This window comes from Heterobasidion irregulare (genome assembly GCF_000320585.1).
Source record: "Heterobasidion irregulare TC 32-1 unplaced genomic scaffold scaffold_09, whole genome shotgun sequence".
Taxonomy (NCBI): domain Eukaryota; kingdom Fungi; phylum Basidiomycota; class Agaricomycetes; order Russulales; family Bondarzewiaceae; genus Heterobasidion; species Heterobasidion irregulare.
The window spans coordinates 1,293,206-1,318,270 of NW_009258205.1; the positions used below are offsets into that span (position 1 = coordinate 1,293,206).

Sequence of the window (25,065 nt, forward strand, 5' to 3'; positions counted from 1 at the left end):
AGTAAAGAGGAAATCCAGAGCACTTTCAGAATAAGCAAGGCCCTCACAGCTGGGAATTCGCAAGTGCTTAGGTCTTGTGTAGCTGACTGAAGAAATGACTCGCCATTGGGACTGACAAACACCGAAAGAAAGCGAGTCATCGTAGTGTCATCGTGCAAGCACAGGTAGAGCGGTCCGAGACCGAGGTCCCACCCGAGGTCCGTGGGACGCAGGGCCAAACAGACCTTACTCATCCCCTCGGGTTTGTCATCGGCCACGGAGGGGTCATAAAACTCGCAGCCCGTCGCACGTCGCCCCATCACTCCCCGTCCCCCCCAAACGTGAGTCCATTGTCTTGCTGTCTGTGCATCCTACGCTATGCCCCCGCTCGCTTGGTGCTGGTTTGAGAGGAAGGAAACGGCGGAAGGGCGATGGATGCGGCTGGATGAAGTTGGATAATGCTTACTGATGCGCGCCCCTGTGGCTTTGTTTTCGGTCTGTCTTTGTAGATCAAGAAATGGGTCGCCGTCCCGCTCGCTGCTACCGCTACTGTAAGAACAAACCGTACCCCAAGTCGCGGTACAACCGTGGTGTGCCCGACTCGAAGGTCCGTTGACGTGAGCCCTCGTTCGCCTTACTGGCCTACTTACGCCACTCGGGCGCGTTTGTAGATTCGCATCTTCGATCTCGGTCGCAAGCGCGCTTCCGTCGACGAATTCCCCTTCTGCTGCCATCTCGTCTCGGACGAGTATGAGCAGCTCTCCAGCGAGGCGCTCGAGGCGGCCCGTATTTGCGCCAACAAATACGTGACGAAGACTGCCGGAAAGGATGCGTTCCACATGAGGGTCCGCGTGCACCCCTTCCACGTCATCCGTATCAACAAGATGTTGTCATGTGCTGGAGCCGATAGGTGCGCTCTCAGATGAGCCATATACTGTGCGTGATTTACTGAAGGCGCGATTCATGGTGTACAGGCTTCAGACAGGCATGCGTGGTGCTTGGGGCAAGCCTTATGGCACTGTCGCCCGTGTCAACATTGGCCAGATCATTCTTTCGATCCGTTGCAAGGACTCGAACGCACCGGTCATACAGGAGGCCCTGCGCCGCGCTCGGTACAAGTTCCCCGGCCGCCAGAAGATTATTGTTTCGCGCAAGTGGGGATTCACGAACGTCAACCGTGAGGACTATCCTAAACTGAAGGAGGACAAGTTGGTGGTCCAGTGAGTGCCTATGTCGAATCGCTCGACGAACGTTGTGCTGACAAATATGCAGGGATGGTGCTTACGTGCAGTTCATTCGTCCTCGGGGCCCCCTAGAGGCGAACCTCCGGGCGCAGCTCCGGGCGTGATTTCAGATTTTGTATCCGTATCGTGAGGTCGTATGCACTTGGACTTGTACCGCGTGAACTGCGTGAGGGTATGGAGAGCGTGACGAGCCATGCCTCTAATTCACTACATCATCCGATTTCGATGGACGATGGTTAGGGGAAACGGGGCAAAGATTAACGATTGTTGTGCTGATGCCAGTATGGCGTGTCGTCTGTCTTTGTTGTAGTTCAGGCGTAGTTATATGCAACGACGACATTTTTGATGCGATGATGAATTGGTAGTGAGTCTGCTTGAGACGATCTGAGAGTAGAGTGATATGGACGGAAGAAGAAGGGGAAGCAGCAGCCCCTAATGAGAAGGGTCGCGGAGCTTGAAGTGGGGGTGTTGGAGCAGGCCAGTCGCGGCGGGGCTGCACACGGCCGTCATCATGCCTTTCGAACGCTACCTCCAGCAGGACGACAACAACGGCGGCGACGCAGAATGCGCCAATCAAGAATATCTGCAGCCCGCACATCCCTCTCTCTCCTACCACAATGCACAACATCACCCCTATGCCCGTCCGATCCAGTTCCAAATGCCCCAGTTCATGCTCGGCGGCCCACCGACCCTCGCTCCAGGCGGCGGCGCAGAGGTCCTTCCGCCTGGCTTTCTCAACGAGCCTGGATCGATGACATCGGCCTGGCTCACAAACAGCGGCTTCACACCCAACGTCTCCCACGACGTGTACGTCCCCGCGTGCTCGATTTTTCTTTTCCGCTCACCGTCGCCACTTGTTCGTTTCCAGCTTCTCTGCCCCTCTCAAGTACTATGACCACTCCCAGAGCAATGTCCTCTCCCCCCACTCCTCCGCTGCGCCTACCAGCTCCGCCGCACCTCTGCCTCCTGCACTCTCTTCCCACAGGCGCCTATCGCTCACCGTGCCCTCCAGCTTCGATCCCTACGCCCCCCATGCGCTTTCTCCCCAAAGCCCTCTCCCCACACCCCCATCCGGCTCCGTTCCGTTTTCTTTCATGTCCCATACCGGCTTCGCGCCCAATTCAGCACATTTCGGAGCCATCCCCCCTCCGTCAGCTCCCTCCGCCCTCGGACTCCCGGTTTACTCCACCTCCGGCTTTGACCTCCTGTCCATCCTCGCCCGCGTCGCAACGCGGCCAAACCCCAAAATTGCCCTCGGCCCCGTCGATTTGTCTTGCTCTTTTGTCGTCGTCGACGTCCGCCGGCATGATAGCCCCATCGTTTATGCTTCTCCAACGTTCTGCCGCCTCACGGGCTATGCAGAGCACGAAGTCCTTGGTCGGAATTGCCGTTTCTTGCAGGCCCCGGACGGTAATGTCGCTCGAGGCGAGCAGCGGCGTCACACAGGCCCAGACGCCGTCGCCTACATGCGCAAGAGTCTTGTCGCCGATAAGGAGTGCCAGACGAGCATGATCAATTATAGGAAGGACGGCTCCGCCTTCATCAATCTTATCACGGTCATTCCCATCACAGGGGGCGTCTCCGGCAGCTCCGAGGAGAGCGAGGACGTCGTTTTCCACGTGGGCTTCCAGGTCGATCTCACCGAGCAGCCCAAAGCTATCCTCCACAAGCTCAGGGATGGATCTTACATCAATCAGCCTTCTTTGGGCGCCCCACTGCAGCCTAGAGAACGCAGAAACAACGCGTTCGCGATCAACGCCGTATCTCAGGATCTCAAAATGCTATTGGGCGACGAGCACTTTTTGAAGCTCGCATCTCCGACGGTCGCGAATGAGGACAAGTCTGAATGGCACGAGGGAAATCAGCCCCTCAGTCTTATGCTCCTCGACGCAACGCCCGATTTTCTCCTCGTTTTGTCCCTCAAGGGCTCATTCCTCTACGTCGCGCCGTCCGTGCGCCGTGCGCTGGGTTTTGGTCCGGACGATTTGGTAGGCAAGTCGGTTGCCGACTACTGCCACCCATCGGACGTCGTGCCCCTCATGCGGGAGCTCAAAGAGTCGTCGACGGCGAGCTCTGCGCCCGGAGAGGGCCAGCCGGGTCTCGCGATGTTCACCAATCTCACGGTCTCGCCCAAGTCGGTCAACCTCCTGTTCAGGGCCCACGCGCAGGACGGCAAGTACGTGTGGCTGGAGTGCAGGGGACGGTTGCACATCGAGCCGGGCAAGGGGCGCAAGGCGATCATCCTCAGCGCACGCGCGCGATCGATGCCCTGCTTGGAATGGACCGGTGTTCCCAGTACCGGACCCGGGCCTGGCTCGGGCGGCGGCGGCGCAACAGGGGAGGCCGGCGAGGTGTGGGGGATGTTGAGCACGGGCGGTACAGTGCTATTCATGGGCGCGAGCGTGAAGGAATTCATTGGATGGGGCGTAGGTGAGGCGATCGGCATGTCGGTGGGCGACTTCATCGTGGGCGCGCGGCGGGACTTGGAAGCGGCGCTGCAGAGGGTGGCGGCGAGCACGAGCGGGATGCCGGAGAGCGTGGTGTGCAGAGTGCGGAGGAAGGATGGGGACGCTGTCGATTTGACCGTTGTGCTCTATCCGCCGCCGCCGCCTACCACGACTCAAGAGTTGGGCTACTCGCGCCTGCCGTCAAACCCGATCGTCTGTCAGTTTAAATACATGGGCACCGATGGGTTCGCGATGAGCGAGGCACCGTCGTCCTCTCCGCCGCCGGGCACGATGGGGAACGTGTTTGAAGAATTGGGGACGTCGCGGAACAGCAGCTGGCAGTACGAGCTGCAGCAGCTGAAGATCGCGAACCAGAGGCTGATGACGGACATCGATGCACTGGAGACGACGGTGCAGTCGCAGGAGCAGCAGTTGGTGAGTTCGCAGCGCGCGAATGAGCCCGTATACTCCGTGCATCCGCAACCGCACACGCTCCCGCACGCGCCTCCACTTCAAACTCAGGCACACCCGCACTCGCATCTTCAGTATCCGCAGACTGATATGTATGCCCCACGTACGTCCCATCAGGATTGGGGTAGCATGCAGCAGCAGCAGCAGCCTCCGATGCAGCATGAGAACCCGCTGAAGCGCCGGTGGGACGCCGTTCAGCAGGATCACATGCAATGAAATTTGATCGCGCCGAAGTTCACGATCGCCGCCCCTCCGTCCCGTCCGTCACTCTCATCGCCCTCGCATGTGTTTGTATCGCATATCATATGAATGTCCGTCCCTCCCGCTCCCCACGGCTGTGGCTCCAATCGAACATTGTTGTGGCCCTGTAGAAGTAGGGGATAATTTATATTGTTGTCAGTCCTTTCATTTCCGTCATCTAGGACTCAGGGAACCCCGTTTCTTCCTCTTTCCTTCTTTTTGTTTCGTGCTCACATCCGTGTCGTCTCGGTTTTGTCTCCATATGTTCCGCCTGTTCCTGCGCATTCGCTCTGCAAACTCTGTACAATAACGATACAACTGTGATAATCATTTCATGTTTATAGCAAAATGGGTGGTATTCATGCTAATAGAAAATAGTAGGTTTCGGGTAGGTGTCGGGTGGCGCCGCGTAACACGACTGGTGTGGGCTTGGTGGTGGTACAATTGCTGGAAAGTTGATATACACATTATAGAAATAAACTGAGCCGAATGAGTCCGGGCTTTCAGTCTTCCGTTCCGAAAATATTACGTCGCAGTACATGGTTCAAGGCAATGGCTCGCGACTGCTGGACAGGCGGTTGAGGTGGATATACACGTCTGTCCCAAACCCATCCATGGAGATCAGTCGGAGGTCGCCTCCGAAATAACGTGCATACTGGACGCAGACGGCTCGGTTAGGGGATGCGGAGATACGGAAGAGGAGAGGAACGTACGAGGCGGGAGAGCGGGAGGCCGTACCCGAACCCGGCCATCGGTGCCTTGAAGTCGCTGGCCTGGAAGTCCTGGTCGATACCTTGCGATTCCATGGTGGTATACATGTACGTCCAGATGAGCGGGATGGCGCTCCGCGGGATACCGCCGCCCTCGTCGGAGATCTTGATCGTGATGTCCTCCTTGCCCTCGACGACGATGACCTTGATCGGCGGGAGCTGGTCCTCCCTGTCGTGGCCGTAGCGCTCGACCACGGCGCGCAGCGAGTTCTTGAGCAGTTCGAAGCAGATGTGGGACAGATGTCCCGGGACGTAGGCAAAGTGCAGGTCTTTGGGGCAGATGAGCTGTACCGGCGGACCCTTGAACATCGCATAGTGTTCTTCGCAGACGAAACGCGCGTTTTCAATCGCTTCGTGTACGATGTCGTGGACGTTCTATTGTAGGACGAATTGCATGTTTGAACCCGCGTGCGCAGAGCGGGCAGTCGAAAGACTCACTGAACGCGTGCAGATGATTCCCACGTAGTCGGGATGAGGCTGGAGCTCGTTCAGAGCGACATCTGGAGCAAAGGCTTCAGGTCGTGGGAGATGGAAGGGAGGGCGCTAGACTGACGCTGGCCGATCAGGAAACGGATGCCGATACGAGACAGGTAGAATCGGTCGAGCCAGGCCTGGATGTCGAGACCGATGTTGCGAGCGTTTTGTCGGCGTTTCCATTCTAAAACGCCCTGTGCCGTCGTCGTCACCGTTGGATCATGTCGCCTCTTGATGGCGTCGAGCGTTTTTGTGAAACGCTTGTTGTAGTCGTGCACTTCTGGGGGCCAATTGATGTTCCCCGTTTTTGCGTAATATCTACAAACACGCGCGGGAACACATGATGGGAAGCTGCTCAGAGACAACAATATTGCACGGCGTACCTCTTCTCCATTGGTATTCGCAGCTTGACCCTGCTCCCGTTTCCGTTTCCGTTCGCGCCCATGTTCCCTGAGCTGTGCGGGGCGAAGTGGTCCCCGAAATCTCCCAGAGAGGGATTCGGGGTCGACTCTGGGAGGTACGTGTCTTCCGTTGGGCTCGCCATCAAGGCCGCACGAATATCACGGGAAACGGAGATGGTGGGGAAGTGAATGAGTTCCTGTGCGCGTGTTAGACACCGTCGCTATGCGATCGCAGTCACGGGCACACCTCAAAAGATTGGGCATACCAATTCTTGACCTTCTTGATCGACGGCATACTGCTGAGGTTGTGAGGGAGTTCATCTAACTCCTTTACGCGGTGCGCTAGGCGCACAGGCAACTCCTCTACACGGAGAAGACGAGCACCAATGAAAAGTGTCGGGAGCAAGGAACAGGACGATGAGCTTACCAACTAGGAATTGACTCGCCTTGAACAGGGTGCCCTGGCTTGGATTCTGTCCAAACAGAACCATTTGCTGCAGGGAAACTGAGATAGACGCTGTGAGGTGATTCCGTGTAGCAAGAATAAGGACGCTTACCGCCTGTTTGGGGGAAGGACGCGAAATGGTGTATTCTGTCCCATAGAGCGGGTGTGATCCTGAAACCGGCAGACATGACAGACCCAAAGAAAGAATCAAGTCACCTTGGTTTGCAACGGCTTCACCCCCACGGATTTTCCCACGGAACTCGTTGCCGGCAGTACCCCGGTGATGTCTTCCTCGAACACATCCAACGCCTCCATGAAGCGCAAATCACATACGGCCTCTTCGTCGCTTCACAAAAAAACAAAAACACGTCATGATCATGTCACCGTGAATGATCTGCCATGGAAAACCGTCTTTCAGCCACATGAAGCAGGTGTCGACATGGACGAGGGAATTTTGGAGCTGGAAGAAGTCGACGATGTGCATGTCATCTATGAGGACACCAATGGGGGGAGGGTGATCAGATTCGCGGTAAGTGTTCCGGACATCCTTCAATGGGCAAGACCTGTCTTATGGCTAACTAGGTAAACGACGCAGAAGAATCTGTAGTCGAAAGTGCGAACGAGGGAGAACAGTCTGATACAGCCGCGCCAGACGCCTCGGATCGCACAGACGATGTAAAAGTCGAGAGCATATCACAGCTTGGCGCTGAATTTTTTTTTGATAGTACGCGATCCCATTCCATATCCTTTGCTATGCTGATGCGAAATGGCCATACAGCGCAAACACTTCTCCCAGAATGGCACTCCTTTTCCCTCCATCCACGCCTTGGGCGCGCCCTGCACGCGCAAAAATTCCAAAGCCCCACACCCATACAGTCACAAGCTATCCCTCATGCCCTCGAGGGACGCGATCTAATCGGAGTCGCTGAAACAGTCAGTGATCTCTGCAATTTTTCTCTACCGTTATACTACGTGATCACGTTAACCACCGCTCGCAGGGATCCGGAAAAACACTCGCTTACGGTCTTCCCATTCTCCATCACCTCCTTTCGAATTCCAAACAAGCTTCTGCGGCGACCAAGACTCGTCGCTCACTGCGAGCGCTCGTGCTTACCCCCACCCGCGAGCTTGCTCTCCAAGTGTCCACCCACCTGAACGCATGCCTGAATGACTATTCTCTAGCCGATCTCGATGTCAAGCTTGAAGCTCATGACGATGCGCAGGAGCGCCATGTCGCAAAAGGGAAAGGTCAGGGAAAGGGAAAGGCGAAGTCGAAGTCGAGGGGAAAAGGTGAGCCAAAGACCAATGCACCCACTGGACCAAAGGCACCGCCATTGGTCAGCGTTGCCGCCATGGTCGGCGGCATGTCTGCACAAAAGCAACGCCGCATCTTGGATCGCGGCGTTGACGTGCTCATCGCGACTCCTGGGCGGTTGTGGGACATCATCGAGCAGGTATGCTTAGCTCTCTGGCTTCTGTTTGATATGTCGGAGAGATTCGAATCAGTCTTAACAAGTACAACAGGATGACAAGCTTGCCAAGGATATCAAAGCTTTAAAGTTTCTCGTCCTTGATGAGGCGGACCGTATGATTGAGACCGGGCATTTTGCTGAGCTGGATAACATTCTCCACTTGACGCAGAGGCAATTTCAGTGCGTTGCTCCTCTGCGAAAACGATCTCTGATTCATTCATTCATACCAATTACAGGAAAGATGAGACTGATCCTGATTTCAAAAAGCAGTCGTTTGCTTCTGAAGAGATACGAGAGGATGTATCGGCAAACGACAAAATGCAGACCTTTGTCTTCTCCGCGACCTTGAGCAAAGACCTGCAGCGCAATTTGAAGAAGCGGCAAAAAGCACGCGTATCGAAAAAAGGTGATCCCCCTGCGTCGACATTAGGTGCGTTTTCCCGTTCATTGGGACCTGAAACTATGTCCGAGTACTTTTCTCACACTCCAGACGATCTCGTGCTGCGACTGGACTTCCGTGATCCCGAACCTGAGGTCATGGATCTCAGCCCCGTTGGTGGTGTGGTTTCCACGCTTAATGAGAGCAAAATCGAGTGCATGTCAGGCGACAAGGTGAGAGGAGTTGGTTATGACCGCTTATTCTGTTTCGTTACATGTGCTGACATATTGTGCAGGACTCTTATCTTTATTACTTTCTCCTGCGTTATCCGGGTCGCTCGCTGGTCTTCCTCTCTTCCATCGACGGTATCCGGCGTCTCCTTCCTTTGTTCGAACTTCTCGACCTGCCAGCTTTCCCACTTCATTCTCAACTGGAACAACGCCAACGCCTCAAGAACCTCGATCGGTAAGTATCGGACCTGGATCTTATTTTCGATGTTTAACTTCAGGCGCGTGTTATAGCTTCAAATCTCTCCCAAATGCCATCTTGCTCGCGACGGACATCGCTGCTCGAGGACTGGATGTGCCCTCGGTAGACCATGTCGTGCACTACCAAATCCCACGCACGGCCGACGCGTACGTACACCGAAACGGTCGTACGGCGCGTGCAAAAAGAAGCGGTTTCAGCATGTTGATGTGTGGACCAGACGAAAGGCGGCTTGTGCGAGCGCTGCTGGGTAGCCTTGGCCGACGTGAGTTCAAGTCAGAGTTTCACGACACAGTGATTGACTATAGGTATATTTGCAGAGGAAAGCGACATCCCGGAAATGTCAGTCGAGCACCATCTCCTGGATAAGCTCAAGCCGAGGCTGCAATTAGCGAAGCAGATTGACAAGCAGCAGCATCAGATCAAGAAGGCAAATCACGAGAGAAACTGGTTGAAGGCCACGGCGGAAGCCATGGACATCGAGCTTGATTCTGATTTCGCATCGAGGTGAGTTGTACGTATTGTGGCGACTGGATGGTTCCTCATACTTCTCAACGGTCGAATGGGGTAGTGAGGAGGAGGATGTGGGCCCGACCAAACGGGAGGTGAAAACACAAAACTCCAAGACGGCAGCACTCAAGGGGGAATTGAAGCGACTCCTCGCCCAACCACTTGTCGCTCGTGGTGTTTCGACGAGATACATCACGTCAGGCAGTCGGCCCATCGTGGATGATATTCTCGCGGGAGACTGTGCGTTCATATTTTTGTTTGATATCATTTTCCCGTGTACTTGTCTAATATTGCGACTGTAGATCACGAAGGCATGGTCGGAGTCAAAAGGACTGAAGCAACGCATGATCTGGTGCACACAAAAAAGACGAAGAAGCCAAACCAGATTCCAGACGCAACCGTGAAGGGCCAGGAGGCGGAGTGGAAAGGGTTCAGCTCATGAGGTTCACGATCCTGTATCTTTGCCAGTCTTCGTGCTTGAGTGTATACAGGAGATCCTCTGTGACAGCATCTGTGACTCAAATGATTTGGGTTAATCTCTGGAGACAGTGGTCACCGGACATTGCCCCCAATTATACCCAAGAGATATTTCGGATATATAGCAAATATATCTGGAATATATCCGGAATATTACACCGAGGTAATATCACCCGAATATCACCCTCTCAATCCACATTGCGGATGACTAATTTAGTGTCACAGACACGTGATGGGTGTGTCGCTGGTTGCATTGAAATTTCTTCAAGTCATTTTGCCTTTGTCCACTTGTCCTTCTCCTTACACATCCCTTTAAGATGGAAAATAACAGATTCTTGTAATGAGAACTGCCCTTGTGCTGTATATATACACACTTTTCCTGTTTGCTAGCCTATTGGGGGGTACAAGGGTGCTGATAAAGCATTGATGTGACACAATGAGTCCTTCCCCCTCCCCCTCCTCAATACCTTACTACATCTGTTAGTATGTCAATATATCAAGTTTGAGCCAGTTTTGGGAATAAAGAAGTGGCTGTAGAGAGCATATATGCACTAAACTGTATGTCTTCTTTGCTCACTGATAAACCTCTGGGATATATATTACCCCTCTAATGGATGCTATTCATCAAGGTCATTGATTCCTGGTCCCCTTAGGAAGCAGGTCTCCTTCCAGAGTTTTGCCTGATTTGTGATGTCACATTCTGAGGTCACACTGCCAAGGCTTCTAAGGATTGTAGAATTTTGTTTAGGACCATGAATAAAATGTTAGCTTATCTTGAAAACTAGTAACTCCTATTTCTCTCTATTATAATCCCCTACCTCTTGTACCTTGTATCATTTGTTTCCACATAGCTAAAACAGCAACAATGGTGAAATAAGAGCAGACTGATGAGCATGTTACTTCTTATACTGTATATACTTATATATGCAACCATGTGTTTGTACTTGTTAGTGTGTATATCATATTTATCAATGGCTGTCAGGCTGCTATTGTGCTAATATACTAGAGATGCCTCTAGTATATCAGCACAACACCAACACAACCTCTGGAGCAAGGGGTGCTAAAGCTAGTATCTAATATGTAGGGAATTATTAGTGATGACTTTTGAAATTGAGAGTGTACTGAGAAGCAATAGGGAGTATAAGATTATAGTGCCTGAATGGTTTTGGGACTGTGCCAAACACCAACCAAATATTCAGTTGGTTGGATTGGGGATTTGGTTGGTAATAAGAAAGGTAGTGCTAAAACTGACAACTATGTGCTTCAAGAGCTACATGGGACTCTGACAATATATAAGAGAGGACAGGAGGTATGAGTGAAGAAATAAGTATGAACATAAGTAAGGCCAAACAATAAGGATGACAAGTTTTTGAAAGTCAACAAAGATAATTTTAATAGTTGAGACAAGTGTGAATGAGCTTTAAACTGTGGGGTACAAAAGCTGGTTTATTCTAGAGTTGTATGTAGGTTTTTATAGTATATAGAGCCCCTAAGTAAATATCAAACAAGAAATGAGAGTAAGTACTGAATGGGTGCCAAAACCTAGTAAATAGTGAAGATAAGAAAGTAGGGCAAATATTTAGATGGGTTCCAAAAGTAATAAGGTAAAAGTCTATCAGTGATAGTAAAATCCCAAATATTTGGGATCTGTTATCCAAGTATAGGTAGCAAAAATAGGTGCTAGAGAGTAAATAAAAAGAAAGAAATAATAAATGCATAACTTAGATGGCAAAGCAATAGTGTGCAATTGTGTTTGACCAAATATGTGGAAGTTGGAATGATAAGCAATAAGAATTGACTAGGTATGGATAATATTAGCTAAATAAGGTATCTAATTCTGATTCTATAATAGAACATCATAAGGCTCCCTAAATGACTTTTGTGTGGTTATAGTAAGTACATGACATATGTGCAAACTGACCCAAGTGCTGCTAAACATTGTTCAATGGCTTGCAGTCATTTGGGTAGAAACTGACCATAATTGGTATGAGTTGATATCTTTAGTACTTGTCTAGAGCTGTTTGGTCTCTCCCCAAAGCTTCTCAAATACCTTTCTTGGACTGTAGAGCAGGTGCCTGCTTATTACCAGACAGACCATTTAGAACAACCACTATGGATTTTATTACCAATCTCCCTGAATTAAACAAATTCAACTTACTTCACATGGTAACCAACAGATTTACCAAAATAGTAGTAATTATACTATGCTTGAAAACCATTGACACAGATGGAATAGCCAAAATCCTACTTGAGAATACCTAGAAATAATATGGCCTACTAGATAAAATTATATTGGACGGCAATTCACTTCAAAAGTAGTGCAAGCCCTGCTTAAAGAACTTGGAATCCAATCCACATTGAGCATAGCTTATTACCCACAGATAGACAGCACTACTGAATAAATAAATCAAGAACTGGAACAATACCTCAGAGCCTTTTATAGCTCTTCACAAGACAACTAGGTAATACTAATTCCTTATATAGAATACACCCACAACATATATTAGCACTTAGCCACAAAGAAACCCCTATTTGAACTTTTACATAGATATCAACCAGGAGTGTATTTAGCTATTATGGGAAACACAAATGTCCCTGCTACTGACACTCACCTTAAAGCTCTGCAACATGCTAGTTATCTGGAAAACCACTCTCTTGTATTAGCTTCAGATTATATCTAATAGTGTCTAAAAGTATCTAAAAGTGTTAATAGCATCTAAAAGTGTCTAATTTCCTAATTGGGAGCAACACATTGTGAGCATTGGATTGGTTTCTAATTTTATAATATTAGCACTAATTATATACCAAGAAGTTTTTAATCAGCAGTAGGAACTAGTAAGTACTACTGCTCTATCAGTGAGAAGGTAAAGATGTGGCACATTCTATACTATTTTAGCATATTACTCTTCTTCATATATGCCTGCATCATTATCTTGTAGCTCTTTTGCTGACTTTCTAGCTGCCTTTACAAAGAACATAGAAAAAGAGAAATATGCATTGATGCCCCAGCCACTTTGTTGGCAGCTTAGCAGCTGCCACAAGAGACTATGAAGACCTTAGTACCTTGGCCTTGCATACAAGATCATTGAAGTTGTTATTGTTAGCTGATGCCTGCTACTGGTCATTACAAGACACAATATGCAGGTTAGGCTTAGGGATGTGCTACATGTAGCCTTGTAGACCTTGTCTATTAGTGTAGTAGTCAATACTGTCTTATGTAGCGCGCAATTGTTATTACCATTGATATTATAATTTTTAGCACCATCCACATTGTTTATTGCCTTGTTATAATAGAAGATGCTCAAACTTGATGTTTTTCTCTAGCTATTGGGCTGTAGAAAAGACAGTCATGTTAGTATGTGATGCTAGAATGATATATTTACCTATTATGTAGGAAATATATGCACCAAGCATATTAGGATTATCTCTAACAATCTTGTGCTTATTTATACATAGGCATGCCATACATATACCCTTGTCCCTACCCTCTACCTTACTGGTGGCTATTTGGAAAACCCCTCTCTCTTATTGGATCTGAATTATTGATAATTATTGATAATATTAATTTGAGTTATTCATAGCTAATTATTCATACTTATTTTTTTGATCAAATTTGCAAATTAAGGTAGCATTATCTATATTAGTAGAGTTCCATTGAATATTACACTTAATCATAGTTTTACACATTCTAAATCCAAATTGTGTAAGTGCCATAATTTGTTTTTACCCTATATAAAGTATATTATTTATTTTCCATTGGTTTATTATCTTCTTAGCTGGTGTTTAAACTAAATCCTAAAAGGCCTAACTTTTTGGGTATTTATTGACCTGTTTATTTATTAGATAGAGGAAGGATAAATATTGAATAAAATCAGAGATATTGAGATTGCCTATATTATGTCTACTTATTTAGATTACCAAGTTGGTATATTAGACCTTGTGACTTAGTGGCTTAAAGCATCTGTCTTGGGCGCTTGTATACATAAGGTTGTTGGCTCAACTCCGGCAAAAGGCAAGTTTGTTATAAGGTATATTCAGTGTTTAGGTATTTAACTAGTGCTCTAATAGACATGACTCTATAAGAAGGCTATGAGAACTGTGATGCTTGATTTATTACCATTTTTCCTAAATTTCAAGTTATAATCAATCCTAATAATTCCTAATTTAGGAAAATTATGTCTAATTTGAACAGGTTTAGGGGGGGGAGGGGGGTAAGCTAAAAATATCTAATCCTAATCATTTATAATTTAGTATAGCAGAGCATCAATTATAGCTAATTAGAGCTTAATACAAGGGGGTGGTTTTCCAGAAGGATATGGTACTAAAGCTCAGACACAATGCCTTAGGCAATAATAGGTAAGAGGTGGGATGAGTCAAAAGGGATAGGAAAGGCAGCCAAATGAGAGTAGGAAGGGCAGATAGGAGTAAGAATGGCCTTAGTGGTGGTTGAAAACCACTGGACTAGTTTTCAGGTGCAGGCAGCTATATGAAATGATGAGCTCTCATCTCTAATCCAACCAAAATACTACTCACCTTTCATTTGCATAATGCTATCCATGACTGACCATATAGAGACAACCACCTCTACCTTATAATACTTTAAGGGGCACTCTCTCTTTTCTGACTTTGGCACTAGCTACTCCTTCAACTTTCCCTTTCCCTTTCCCTTCCCCTTCCTCTTTCACTTTAACTTTCCCTTCCCCTTCAACTTTCCCTTCCCCTTCAACTTCCCCTTTTTTATTGGTGTCTACCCAGACTGGAAGCCACACCCCTTTGACTCTCTGGTACACTTAGTGCATGACACTAGCCCAGGTTACTGGTAATACCAAAACACCTTGGTCTAGAAGATAGTTGCACAGTGATGGCAAGCATAGTTGGCCTAGAAAAAAGATGGTTAGCAATAGGAAGTGGCAGCAAAAGGGAGGGAACTCACCAGTATATCACTAGGTAACAACTTAGGAGGGTCTTTGAGAGTCTTTCTAGCACTATTTTGCTCCACAAGGAACCTAACTGTCAATATTTGGCCCATTCCAGGGTCATGAGGAAGGATGATATGTCTACAAGGTAGCATCTATTGGTGAGCAAACTCAACAACAACAGTAGTGGCTAACTTTTTGCTCTTTACATCAGTCAGGGCAGCAGAGGCAACTAGACCCACACTCATTCAGTCTAGGGCATTGGTAATAAACACAAGCTCTGAATCAGTAGTAGATAGGTTGGAATAAGTGGAGAAAGCAGAAGGGTTGGGACAATAGGATGAGGTGGTAGTATAAGAGGAAGGAGAAGGAAGGAAGAAAGAGAGAGGAATAATGGACTTAGCCTTGAGCTCAGCTAATTGACACTCACCCTCTTCAGAATTGAGCAAGCTATTAAACAATGCATTTATTAGTACCTCTTGGTGCCATTCCCAATCTGCTTTAGCCAACTTCTGAGCCACAGCAACCTATGTTGCCTCAGCTTCAGTAGCCTCCTATTCAGCAATAGTAGTATACTCCCTTTCCTTTACTAGGGCCTGTTCTTTGGCTACCTATTGTTGCTGCGATACAATGCATGCTACTTACTATAGCAGAATTCAAGCTCCCCATACCAGCCAGTCATTGGTGGCTATTAGATCAAGACTGCATTCATCATTAGCAATAAAAGTGGTAAGTTTAGGCATGTCTTTCCCATGTGCTGAATAGTCAAAAACAGCCTACAAAGACATCAGCAGCCAGAAGAAGGCAAGAGAAAGGACTAACTTACCACTTGTTTGGCAAACCCTTGTTCTCAGACCTCATAATCCTTATATTTGGTAACACTATCTGAAAGGGAGAATATGTATTCAGTAAGTTTACCTTTAGGATAGGGATGATAGATGACATAAGAGACTGAGTGGCAGGAAAGAAGACAATACAGGACTTAGTTGCTAGAGAATCAACAATCAATAAGTGATTGTGGTCACTTGACAAAGCCCTATGCCATTGTGCTTGGCAGAGGCCATGATATGCACCACCACTCTTTGCTAACACAACTCTCATACTAGTATCTAGCTGGAGCACTTGGCATTAGCCACTTCCTTACCTAATCAGTTGTCATGCCATAGGACTTTGCTAACTCAGCCCTAGTCTCTCTTGCATACAGACCCAGTCCTTTTTATGACATCTTCTTGCCAATTATTCATCTTTTGCTGTATTACTCCTATGTGCCCACTTCTTTCCACACCACCATTCATTGCCAATTCTTTTCCTATGTAACTTGCCACACCACCATGTTTTCTACACCACTATTTTTCCTACTCTAACTTGTAGCCACCAACCACTGACTAAGAATAGTTAGGATTTTAGTCGAAAGGAGATAATGAGTAGGCACCCACTCTGGAGTCCAAGGGAGATATTCAGGAAGCTTTGGGGAGAGACTGAACAACTCTAAACAAGTACCAAAGATGCCAACTGGTACTAATTGTGGTCAGTCCCTACCCAAATAACTACAAGCCACCAAATAATGTTTGGCAGCACTTGGGTCAGTTTGTGCATATATCATGTACTTACCATAACTATACAAGAGTTATTTAAGGAGCCTTACAATAGTCTATTATAGGATCAGGATCAGACATCTTGTTCAGCCAACATTATCCATAGCTAGTCAGTCCTTATCACTTACTATCTTAGCTTTGACATGTTTGGCCAAATACAATTGTGCATCATTGCTTGGCCATCCAAGTCATACATTTACTATTTCTTCCTTTTTATTAGCTTTCTAGCACCTATTCCTGCTATCTATGCTTAAATAATGGATCCCAAACATCTGGGATTTTATCATTGCTAATAGACTTTTACCTTATCACCTTTAGAACCCATATGGACATTTTTTCTACCTTCTTATTTTCACTGTGTACTAGGTCTTGGTACCTGTTTGGTACTTACTCTCATTTCTTGTTTGATATTTTACTTAGGGGCTCCATATACTATAAAAACCTACATACAACTCTGGAATAAACTAGCTTTTGCACCCTACAGTTCAGAGCTCATTTGCACTTGTCTCAACCATTGAAATTGTCTTTGTCAATCCCAAAAACTCATTATCCTCATTATTTGTCCTTGTTCACATTCATACTCATCTCTTCACTTGTACCTCTTGTCCTCTCTCACATATTGTTAGAGTCCTATGTGGCTCTTGAAGCATATAGTTGTTAGTCATAGTACTACCTTGTTATTACTGACCAAATCCCCAACATGACCAACCAAATGTTTGGTCAGTGTTCAGTGCAGTCCTGAAACCATTCAGGTGCTATAATCTTACACTTCCCATTGCCTCTTAGTGCACCCTTGATTTCTAAAGTTATTACTAACAATTCCTTGTGTATTAGATACTAGCTTTAGCACCCCTTGCACTAGAGGTTGTTTTGGTATTGTGCTTGGCACTTAAAGATGCCTCTAGCATTGATAAGCATGGGTCCACTCTAGGCACTGATACCCCATTTGTAGAAGCTTTTCAGTATTCTTTAACTGTTGGCAAACTTGGGTCTGACCAATTCCAACCCATTCAGCACTCTCAGCCATTTGTCAGGTGCCAACTTTGCATTTAGACCTCTGCACAGTCACTTGGAATAGTTTACAGTCATCCTATGTATCTATCAGTACTCTCAGCATTAGAGGCTCCCTACAGACTGTCACAGCCAATTGCCAATTAGTTTAATATGCTTCATATTGTCGGCATATTTGGTCAGCTTCAGTATTCTGAATTGGAGGCAGCCAAACACTTTGTTAACTCAGAATGGATCTGTCTTTCTATTTCTTATAATTCTTATGCCTTCTGTTGACCTATCCTTTGTTATTTTCAGAGCTCCCAAGTTTCCAAATATTTTACCCATATGGCATGTGGTTCTTATCTCTAGGTCCATATATACTCACCTTGGCAATTTCTCCACTTATTTAGACTTTAGAGTTATTGCTTCTTATCTTATAGTGTTTACCATATCACTCTCTTATCTTCTTTATCTTTGACAGCTCTTAGCACACATTTCTAATTGCTCTATGCCTCTGCTGATCTCCCTATCTTGCACCTATTCAGACTTACTATAAAATAGCACCTATAGCCTTGCAATACATTAGCTTTGGCTCCTCCCTCATTCTGATTCCATTCACGTGCTTGAGTTCATGAGACTTTGAGCCATTGCCTTCTGATCCTCATTTATGTTTTGCCCTTTTGTTTGTGTTGTTGCATTCAATCATAGCCCTCCATTAGAGCCCTCATTATCTTGCTCTCTTCCTCCCATCTAGTTTGTCATCCTTTGCCAGTGTCCAGTGTGGCCTTGCACCTATCCCTTTCCTTTTGCATACCAATCAAATCCCAATCACACATTGGCCAGCCAAGGATACTGATTTTGGAGTTGTTTGTTCAGTCTACATCACATTCAAACAGCCTCTACTCCTTGCCAATCATGCCAGTATTACTTTGATTGCAGCTATGCTCCAATCACTTTTAGTATGCTTCCTTGTTAGTTATTGCATAGCTAACAGTTCCTTGCATACTGAAACTAGCTCTTGCCTACCTGTGCTTGTAGGGGTGTTTTTTGGATATGTTTCACACTTAAAGGCATCACTAGCATATCAGTGTATTACTAGTCAGAGGATAAAGGAGGAAGAAGAGGAGTGGGCACAAGTGTTGGGGAAAGTGGTAGTGTAGAAGTTTAACATAATGTAGTAGGGTGATTAAAGGAAGTAGAATTTGCAAATGGCAAGTAACATGTAGCTGGGGAGCTAGGGAAAGGGTTTGGTTAACAGCAACTTGTATTTATATGAGGTCACCAGCAATTACATAAGAGCCTTAACAAATAGTGGCAATAAGAATAATGATGAGTGAGATAGCAAGGATAGTGGCAGTAGTAACAGTGGTGTTAATGGTGACCTCTGCTAGAGTAAGGTTCAGGATAGGGGCCATAGTCATTTCTATGGCCATGCCAAACCATGGTTCATCTGCCTTTGTAGCTCCTGGTAGGCTTGAATATATCAATCAAAGCTGTCTAATTGTTTGTGCTATAGCAGTGATTGAGATAAGTCTGAATCAGACTTCTTTGGCTGTGTTCCTTAATCCTTGATCCTTAATGCTAATATGGTTGACTACAGAGTTGATAATTGCCTTTTTAACTATATCATCAATTTATTGATTGCTTCTATAATCTGGGAAATTTCCAATCCTGTGGATAAAAGTCTTCTTTCTATTGGATGCTTTCAAAGCTTCTTTTTGATTTGGTCTGATTTGGCAGCCCTATTGTACTCTATTTCAATTATTAAGGCCAAGATTAATGCTTCCATTCCTTTGACTATACAAGGGTATCTGTGATAAAACTCTTTAATAGCTTTTTTAGTGTTAGTAATGTTTGCCACTGCTTTCGATGAGTTGTCTGATTTGGGATAGCCCTTCCACTTGATCAAATATCATAGGGTCTTCCATTATCCAAAGCATTAGGCTCCAACAATTGCTTTAACTTTGAATTCCTCTTGCTCTTTGCTTAGGTCAGGGGCTAGTTTAGGGTAATTGGGGCCATAGACTTTGTTTGCCTTATAGGGTGTGAGTTGACTAGCATAAAAGATGTTATAAATCCACTTCCAGCTATTGGATAGTTTTAGCTTGAAGTTGATAGTTCTAATGGTGTCAATAATTTTAAATGGCCCAAAGCATTTGGGTCTCAGTTTCTCTGAGAGATGATTGGTATGGATATTCTTTCCATCTAGCTATACTTAATCTCCTTTCTTGAAAGATGGTAGTCCTATTCCAAAACAGTTGTGTTGTATCCTCATAGCTTCAGCTATAATGTTGAGGCTGGCTTGTGCTTCCTTTTTACATTTGGAAAACCACCCCCTTGTATTAAGCTCTAATTAGCTATAATTGATGCTCTGCTATACTAAATTATAAATGATTAGGATTAGATATTTTTAGCTTACCCCCCTCCCCCCCCTAAACCTGTTCAAATTAGACATAATTTTCCTAAATTAGGAATTATTAGGATTGATTATAACTTGAAATTTAGGAAAAATGGTAATAAATCAAGCATCACAGTTCTCATAGCCTTCTTATAGAGTCATGTCTATTAGAGCACTAGTTAAATACCTAAACACTGAATATACCTTATAACAAACTTGCCTTTTGCCGGAGTTGAGCCAACAACCTTATGTATACAAGCGCCCAAGACAGATGCTTTAAGCCACTAAGTCACAAGGTCTAATATACCAACTTGGTAATCTAAATAAGTAGACATAATATAGGCAATCTCAATATCTCTGATTTTATTCAATATTTATCCTTCCTCTATCTAATAAATAAACAGGTCAATAAATACCCAAAAAGTTAGGCCTTTTAGGATTTAGTTTAAACACCAGCTAAGAAGATAATAAACCAATGGAAAATAAATAATATACTTTATATAGGGTAAAAACAAATTATGGCACTTACACAATTTGGATTTAGAATGTGTAAAACTATGATTAAGTGTAATATTCAATGGAACTCTACTAATATAGATAATGCTACCTTAATTTGCAAATTTGATCAAAAAAATAAGTATGAATAATTAGCTATGAATAACTCAAATTAATATTATCAATAATTATCAATAATTCAGATCCAATAAGAGAGAGGGGTTTTCCAAATAGCCACCAGTAAGGTAGAGGGTAGGGACAAGGGTATATGTATGGCATGCCTATGTATAAATAAGCACAAGATTGTTAGAGATAATCCTAATATGCTTGGTGCATATATTTCCTACATAATAGGTAAATATATCATTCCAGCATCACATACTAACATGACTGTCTTTTCTACAGCCCAATAGCTAGAGAAAAACATCAAGTTTGAGCATCTTCTATTATAACAAGGCAATAAACAATGTGGATGGTGCTAAAAATTATAATATCAATGGTAATAACAATTGCGCGCTACATAAGACAGTATTGACTACTACACTAATAGACAAGGTCTACAAGGCTACATGTAGCACATCCCTAAGCCTAACCTGCATATTGTGTCTTGTAATGACCAGTAGCAGGCATCAGCTAACAATAACAACTTCAATGATCTTGTATGCAAGGCCAAGGTACTAAGGTCTTCATAGTCTCTTGTGGCAGCTGCTAAGCTGCCAACAAAGTGGCTGGGGCATCAATGCATATTTCTCTTTTTCTATGTTCTTTGTAAAGGCAGCTAGAAAGTCAGCAAAAGAGCTACAAGATAATGATGCAGGCATATATGAAGAAGAGTAATATGCTAAAATAGTATAGAATGTGCCACATCTTTACCTTCTCACTGATAGAGCAGTAGTACTTACTAGTTCCTACTGCTGATTAAAAACTTCTTGGTATATAATTAGTGCTAATATTATAAAATTAGAAACCAATCCAATGCTCACAATGTGTTGCTCCCAATTAGGAAATTAGACACTTTTAGATGCTATTAACACTTTTAGATACTTTTAGACACTATTAGATATAATCTGAAGCTAATACAAGAGAGTGGTTTTCCAGATGTGGGAATGATAATTATACTAGATAGAGGTGTTGCTAGCTGGTGTAGGACATTGATGAAAAAGGAGATAGTTGGTTATATTAGTGGTTCAAGATTGTCAATAGCATAGGGTAGCTCAGCATTTTGGTAAAAGGTCCAAACATTGCTGGCATCTTTAGCAGGTAATTGGTGTGCCAACATGGCTTCCCTGACCTGTAATCAGACTTTAGCAGAGAGAGAGAGTAGTTCACACTGGGTAAGCATTACCTAGGTGGCCATTGCCCTATTGTAGACTTTGGCTGCCACCTCCTTATTATAGATCAGTGCCATGGTCTTGTATACTGGAGCATCTTTCTTTGTCATGGGTATCTTTATTGGGGCTCTTATATTGTATTTATGTGGTGGTACATAAGTTGTATCTAGAGCTTTGGCATATGGATAGATTGGAGCATTGTCCTTGGTGGGTACTAGGAGTGGTCACTGAGTTAGAGTGGTCAGTGGGGGTTTGGGTTCAGAAGTGTTAGTCATTGCTTGTCATTTGGGGACCAGTGAAGGGATAGGTGCCAAATATCCTGTCTGTGCCATTTTATATGCACTAGCACTCTATATTCAGAGTGCAAATAGTTTGTGTTTGAGGCTCATGATTTGCTAGAGATCAGTGAGTTGGTAAGTTGGAGTAATGTCCAGCAATAAGAGTGGATTATGTCAAAAGGCTATGATTATCAGGTGAGTTAGCATTACATTTACTGTGAATATTATCTATCTAGTCACCAACTGGCCTAGATTCCTGTGGTGCCATTTGTCAACTCAATCCTTTAGGTTACCACCTATGATTTCTCTGGGTACAAATGCCCTACTTGATAATATAACCTTTCTCTTGATATTTCCCTTGCATTTGCCAATCCAAATATATTCATTAACCTTGGGATAGGCACACATAAAATGTTCAGGACTACCATAGAACATGCAGTTGTTGCTGCCTTGTCCTGATTGTTAGGATGCTCGGTTAGTTAGCCTAGATATCCCTTGTATAGTAATAGCCTTGATGAAGGTGTTAATGAGTCATTCAAACATGGTTTCCAGGTCTTTGGCCTTGATTGCATTGGAGGTCAGTGTAGCAGGGGCTGCTCAAAAAATGTCAGTTGAGGTAGTGTTGTAGGTGGCTATGGTGCCATGCAAAATAGATTAGGCCAAATTGTAGACATCTTAGAGGTTGTATAGGTCATCTGGAAACTGATTGGGGAACTTGAGTTATAGATGTTAAGATATTTTTGTCCATAGCTCCAGTTGGAATCCTTTAAAGGTAATGTAGGAGTTACATGAGCAGTGACAATCAGAATGCTTACAGATGATGATAACATATCTAATAGCACAACTTCCAGATATAATAACTGTTAGAGTAAGACACAAATAAACATTCCACTGAGAGAATTACTCCTAGACATTGTTGGCTATACTAATTCCAAAGGTAGCTGTATTATATACACAAGTTTAAAAGTTAAAGCATTGTAGTGGTGCTTGGAAAAAAGACCCTTTGTACAAGTGGGTAGAGAATGCAAGTTATTTTATAATTGAGGTTCTTGGATGCTCATTTTGTTATTTCCTTATCTTGACCTGTATGGTATTGGTGGCTTCAACAATCCTTCATGTCAAAGAAAGCAGAAAATTGGGTTTGAACATTAGCTTTGGAATCTTATAATAATGTTTGATGGACCTTTTGAGCATCCCAGGCTTGCAAACATAGGTTGGAATATCATTCAAAAAATAAAAGCATCTTATAGCATGTACTTCAAGGTACACAAGAACATGTTTGCTAGTCTATGTGATAAGATTCTCTGATTAGTCAACATCATTCAAGAGATAAATATTAAGTGGGACAATGATCATGAAGTGCAGCATTCCAGATAGGAGGAAAAAAGGATGTTACAGCTACTAAATAAAATAAAGGTGATTTCTAAAGACTTGAGAGAATTAAGCAGACACAAGAATTGACTGAAAAACAAGATTTGCACACTGATGAAGAGTAATGGATGCCCCATATTGTTTGTCACTATTTATCTATCCAATATTTATTTCAAGCTTTTACATGTCCTCATTAGAGGGGATCCTGCACAATTATATGAAGCCTTATAATAGAAGAGGAGCAGGTGTGTTATAGACAATCCCATAGCTACTGCCATATCTTCTGATATTAGGATAAAGGTACTTGTTGACATTATTTTATGTTATGGTGACTCTACACTAGGTTTGTTTGGTCAGTACAAGGCTTCATCTGGAAAACCACCCCTTTGTATTAAGCTCTAATTAGTTCTATTTATGCATAATTATTAACAATTAGGATTAGACATTTTTAGCTTACCCCCCTCTAAACCTGTTCTAATTAGACATAATTTTCCTAAATTAAGAATTATTAGGATTCATTATAACTTGAAATTTCGGAAAAATCATAATAAATCAAGCATCACGGTTCTTATAGCCTTCTAATAGAGTCATGTCTATTAGAGCACTAGTTCAATACCTAAACACAGAATATACCTTATAACAAACTTGCCTTCTGCCAGAGTTGAACCAACAACCTCGTTTATACAAGCAACCGGGACAGATGCTTTAAGCCACTAAGCCACAAGATCTAAGATATGAACTTGGTAATCTAAATAAGTAGACATAATATAGGCAACCTCAACATCTCTGATTTTATTTAACATTTATCTTTCCTCTCTCTCATAAATAAATAGGTCAGTAAATACCTAAAAAGTCGGGTCTTTCAGGATTTAGTTTAAACATCAGCTAGGAAGATAATAAACCAATGGAAAATCAATAATACACTTTATATAGGATAAAAATAAATTATGGCACTTACACAATTTAGACTAAGAATATGTAAAACTATGATTGAGTGTAATATTCAATGGGACTCTACTAGTATAGACAATGCTACCTTAATCTGCAAATTTGATCAAAAACATGATTATAAATAATTAAGATTCAATAAGAGAGAAGGGTTTTCCAAATAGCTACTAGTGAGGTAGAGGGTGGGGACAAGAGTATATGTATAGCATGCCTATATATAAATAAGCATAAGATTGTTGGAGGTGATCTTAATATGCTTAATACATATATTTCCTATATAGCAGGCAAATATATCATTCTGGCACCACATACCAATATGACTGTCTTTTCCACAGCCTAATAGCTATAGGAAAACACCAAGTTTGAGCATCTTCAGTATAACAAGGCAATAAACAATATAAATAGTGCTAAAAATTGTAATATCAATAGTGATGATGATTGTGTGCTGTACAAGACAGTATTAGCCACTATACTAATAGACAAGGTCTATAAGGCTACATATAGCATATCCCTAAGTCCAACCCACATGTTGTGTCCTATAATGACCAGTAGCAGGCATTGGCTAACAATGACAACTTTAATGATATTATGTGCAAGGCCAAGGTACCTAGGTCTTCATAGCCTCTTGTGGCAGCTGCCAAGCTGCCAACAAAGTGACTGGGGCATTAATGCACATTTCTCTCTTTCTATATCCCTTATAAAAGCAGCTGGAAAGTTAGCAAAAGAGCTACAAGATAATGGTATAGGCATATATGAAGAAAAGTAATATGCTGAAATAGTATAGAATGTGCCACATCTTTACCTTTTCACTGATAGAGCAGTAGTACTTACTATTTCCTACTGCTAATTAGAGACTTCTTAGTATAGAATTAGTGCTAATATCATGAAATTAGAAACCAATCCAATGCTCACAATGTGTTGCTCCCAATTAGGAAATTAGATACT

General features: G+C 44.2%; 7 protein-coding genes across 7 annotated transcripts; 4 read left to right on the plus strand and 3 right to left on the minus strand.

Annotated features, from left to right (window-relative positions):
- Positions 1–388: 388 nt before the first annotated feature.
- On the plus strand, positions 389–1,579 carry HETIRDRAFT_441564 (uncharacterized protein). Its single transcript, XM_009551884.1, has 4 exons — positions 389–586; positions 651–889; positions 954–1,199; positions 1,252–1,579. The coding sequence occupies exons 1-4, from the start codon at positions 497–499 to the stop codon at positions 1,325–1,327; spliced, it is 651 nt and encodes a 216-aa protein (XP_009550179.1). The 5' UTR covers positions 389–496; the 3' UTR covers positions 1,328–1,579.
- Positions 1,580–1,734: 155 nt separating this feature from the next.
- On the plus strand, positions 1,735–4,357 carry HETIRDRAFT_420971 (uncharacterized protein; the record flags this gene model as incomplete). Its single annotated transcript, XM_009551885.1, has 2 exons — positions 1,735–2,030; positions 2,092–4,357. The coding sequence occupies 2 exons, from the start codon at positions 1,735–1,737 to the stop codon at positions 4,355–4,357; spliced, it is 2,562 nt and encodes an 853-aa protein (XP_009550180.1).
- Positions 4,358–4,925: 568 nt separating this feature from the next.
- Positions 4,926–6,659, minus strand: HETIRDRAFT_460407 (uncharacterized protein; the record flags this gene model as incomplete). Its single annotated transcript, XM_009551886.1, has 8 exons — positions 4,926–5,036; positions 5,095–5,526; positions 5,590–5,651; positions 5,705–5,943; positions 6,009–6,223; positions 6,274–6,389; positions 6,454–6,531; positions 6,584–6,659. 8 exons carry the CDS (start codon positions 6,657–6,659, stop codon positions 4,926–4,928), a joined length of 1,329 nt encoding a protein of 442 aa, XP_009550181.1.
- A 595-nt stretch (positions 6,660–7,254) lies between these two features.
- HETIRDRAFT_236608 (uncharacterized protein) lies at positions 7,255–9,694 on the plus strand (the record flags this gene model as incomplete). Its single annotated transcript, XM_009551887.1, has 11 exons — positions 7,255–7,404; positions 7,470–7,664; positions 7,773–7,925; positions 7,996–8,127; positions 8,214–8,373; positions 8,434–8,555; positions 8,618–8,787; positions 8,844–9,073; positions 9,129–9,315; positions 9,380–9,558; positions 9,621–9,694. Coding segments are annotated over 11 exons (1,752 nt in total), but the record flags the coding sequence as incomplete, so codon positions are not given.
- A 2,213-nt stretch (positions 9,695–11,907) lies between these two features.
- HETIRDRAFT_56064 (uncharacterized protein) lies at positions 11,908–12,057 on the plus strand (the record flags this gene model as incomplete). Its single annotated transcript, XM_009551363.1, has 1 exon — positions 11,908–12,057. The coding sequence occupies one exon, from the start codon at positions 11,908–11,910 to the stop codon at positions 12,055–12,057; it is 150 nt and encodes a 49-aa protein (XP_009549658.1).
- A 2,578-nt stretch (positions 12,058–14,635) lies between these two features.
- HETIRDRAFT_429259 (uncharacterized protein) lies at positions 14,636–15,393 on the minus strand (the record flags this gene model as incomplete). Its single annotated transcript, XM_009551888.1, has 6 exons — positions 14,636–14,674; positions 14,729–14,852; positions 14,907–14,943; positions 15,142–15,238; positions 15,288–15,331; positions 15,357–15,393. The coding sequence occupies 6 exons, from the start codon at positions 15,391–15,393 to the stop codon at positions 14,636–14,638; spliced, it is 378 nt and encodes a 125-aa protein (XP_009550183.1).
- Positions 15,394–19,238: 3,845 nt separating this feature from the next.
- HETIRDRAFT_325217 (uncharacterized protein) lies at positions 19,239–19,502 on the minus strand (the record flags this gene model as incomplete). The annotated part of the gene is made up of 1 exon (XM_009551889.1): positions 19,239–19,502. A coding segment is annotated over one exon (264 nt), but the record flags the coding sequence as incomplete, so codon positions are not given.
- Positions 19,503–25,065: the final 5,563 nt, after the last annotated feature.

Excerpts from the sequence above, each read along its gene's own strand:
- HETIRDRAFT_441564 (XM_009551884.1), top strand. The coding sequence starts at position 497 with ATGGGTCGCCGTCCCGCTCGCTGCTACCGCTACTGTAAGAACAAACCG. Across the intron at positions 587-650 it reads GTGGTGTGCCCGACTCGAAG|ATTCGCATCTTCGATCTCGG; the intron begins GTCCGTTGACGT and ends GCGCGTTTGTAG. Across the intron at positions 1,200-1,251 it reads GAGGACAAGTTGGTGGTCCA|GGATGGTGCTTACGTGCAGT; the intron begins GTGAGTGCCTAT and ends ACAAATATGCAG.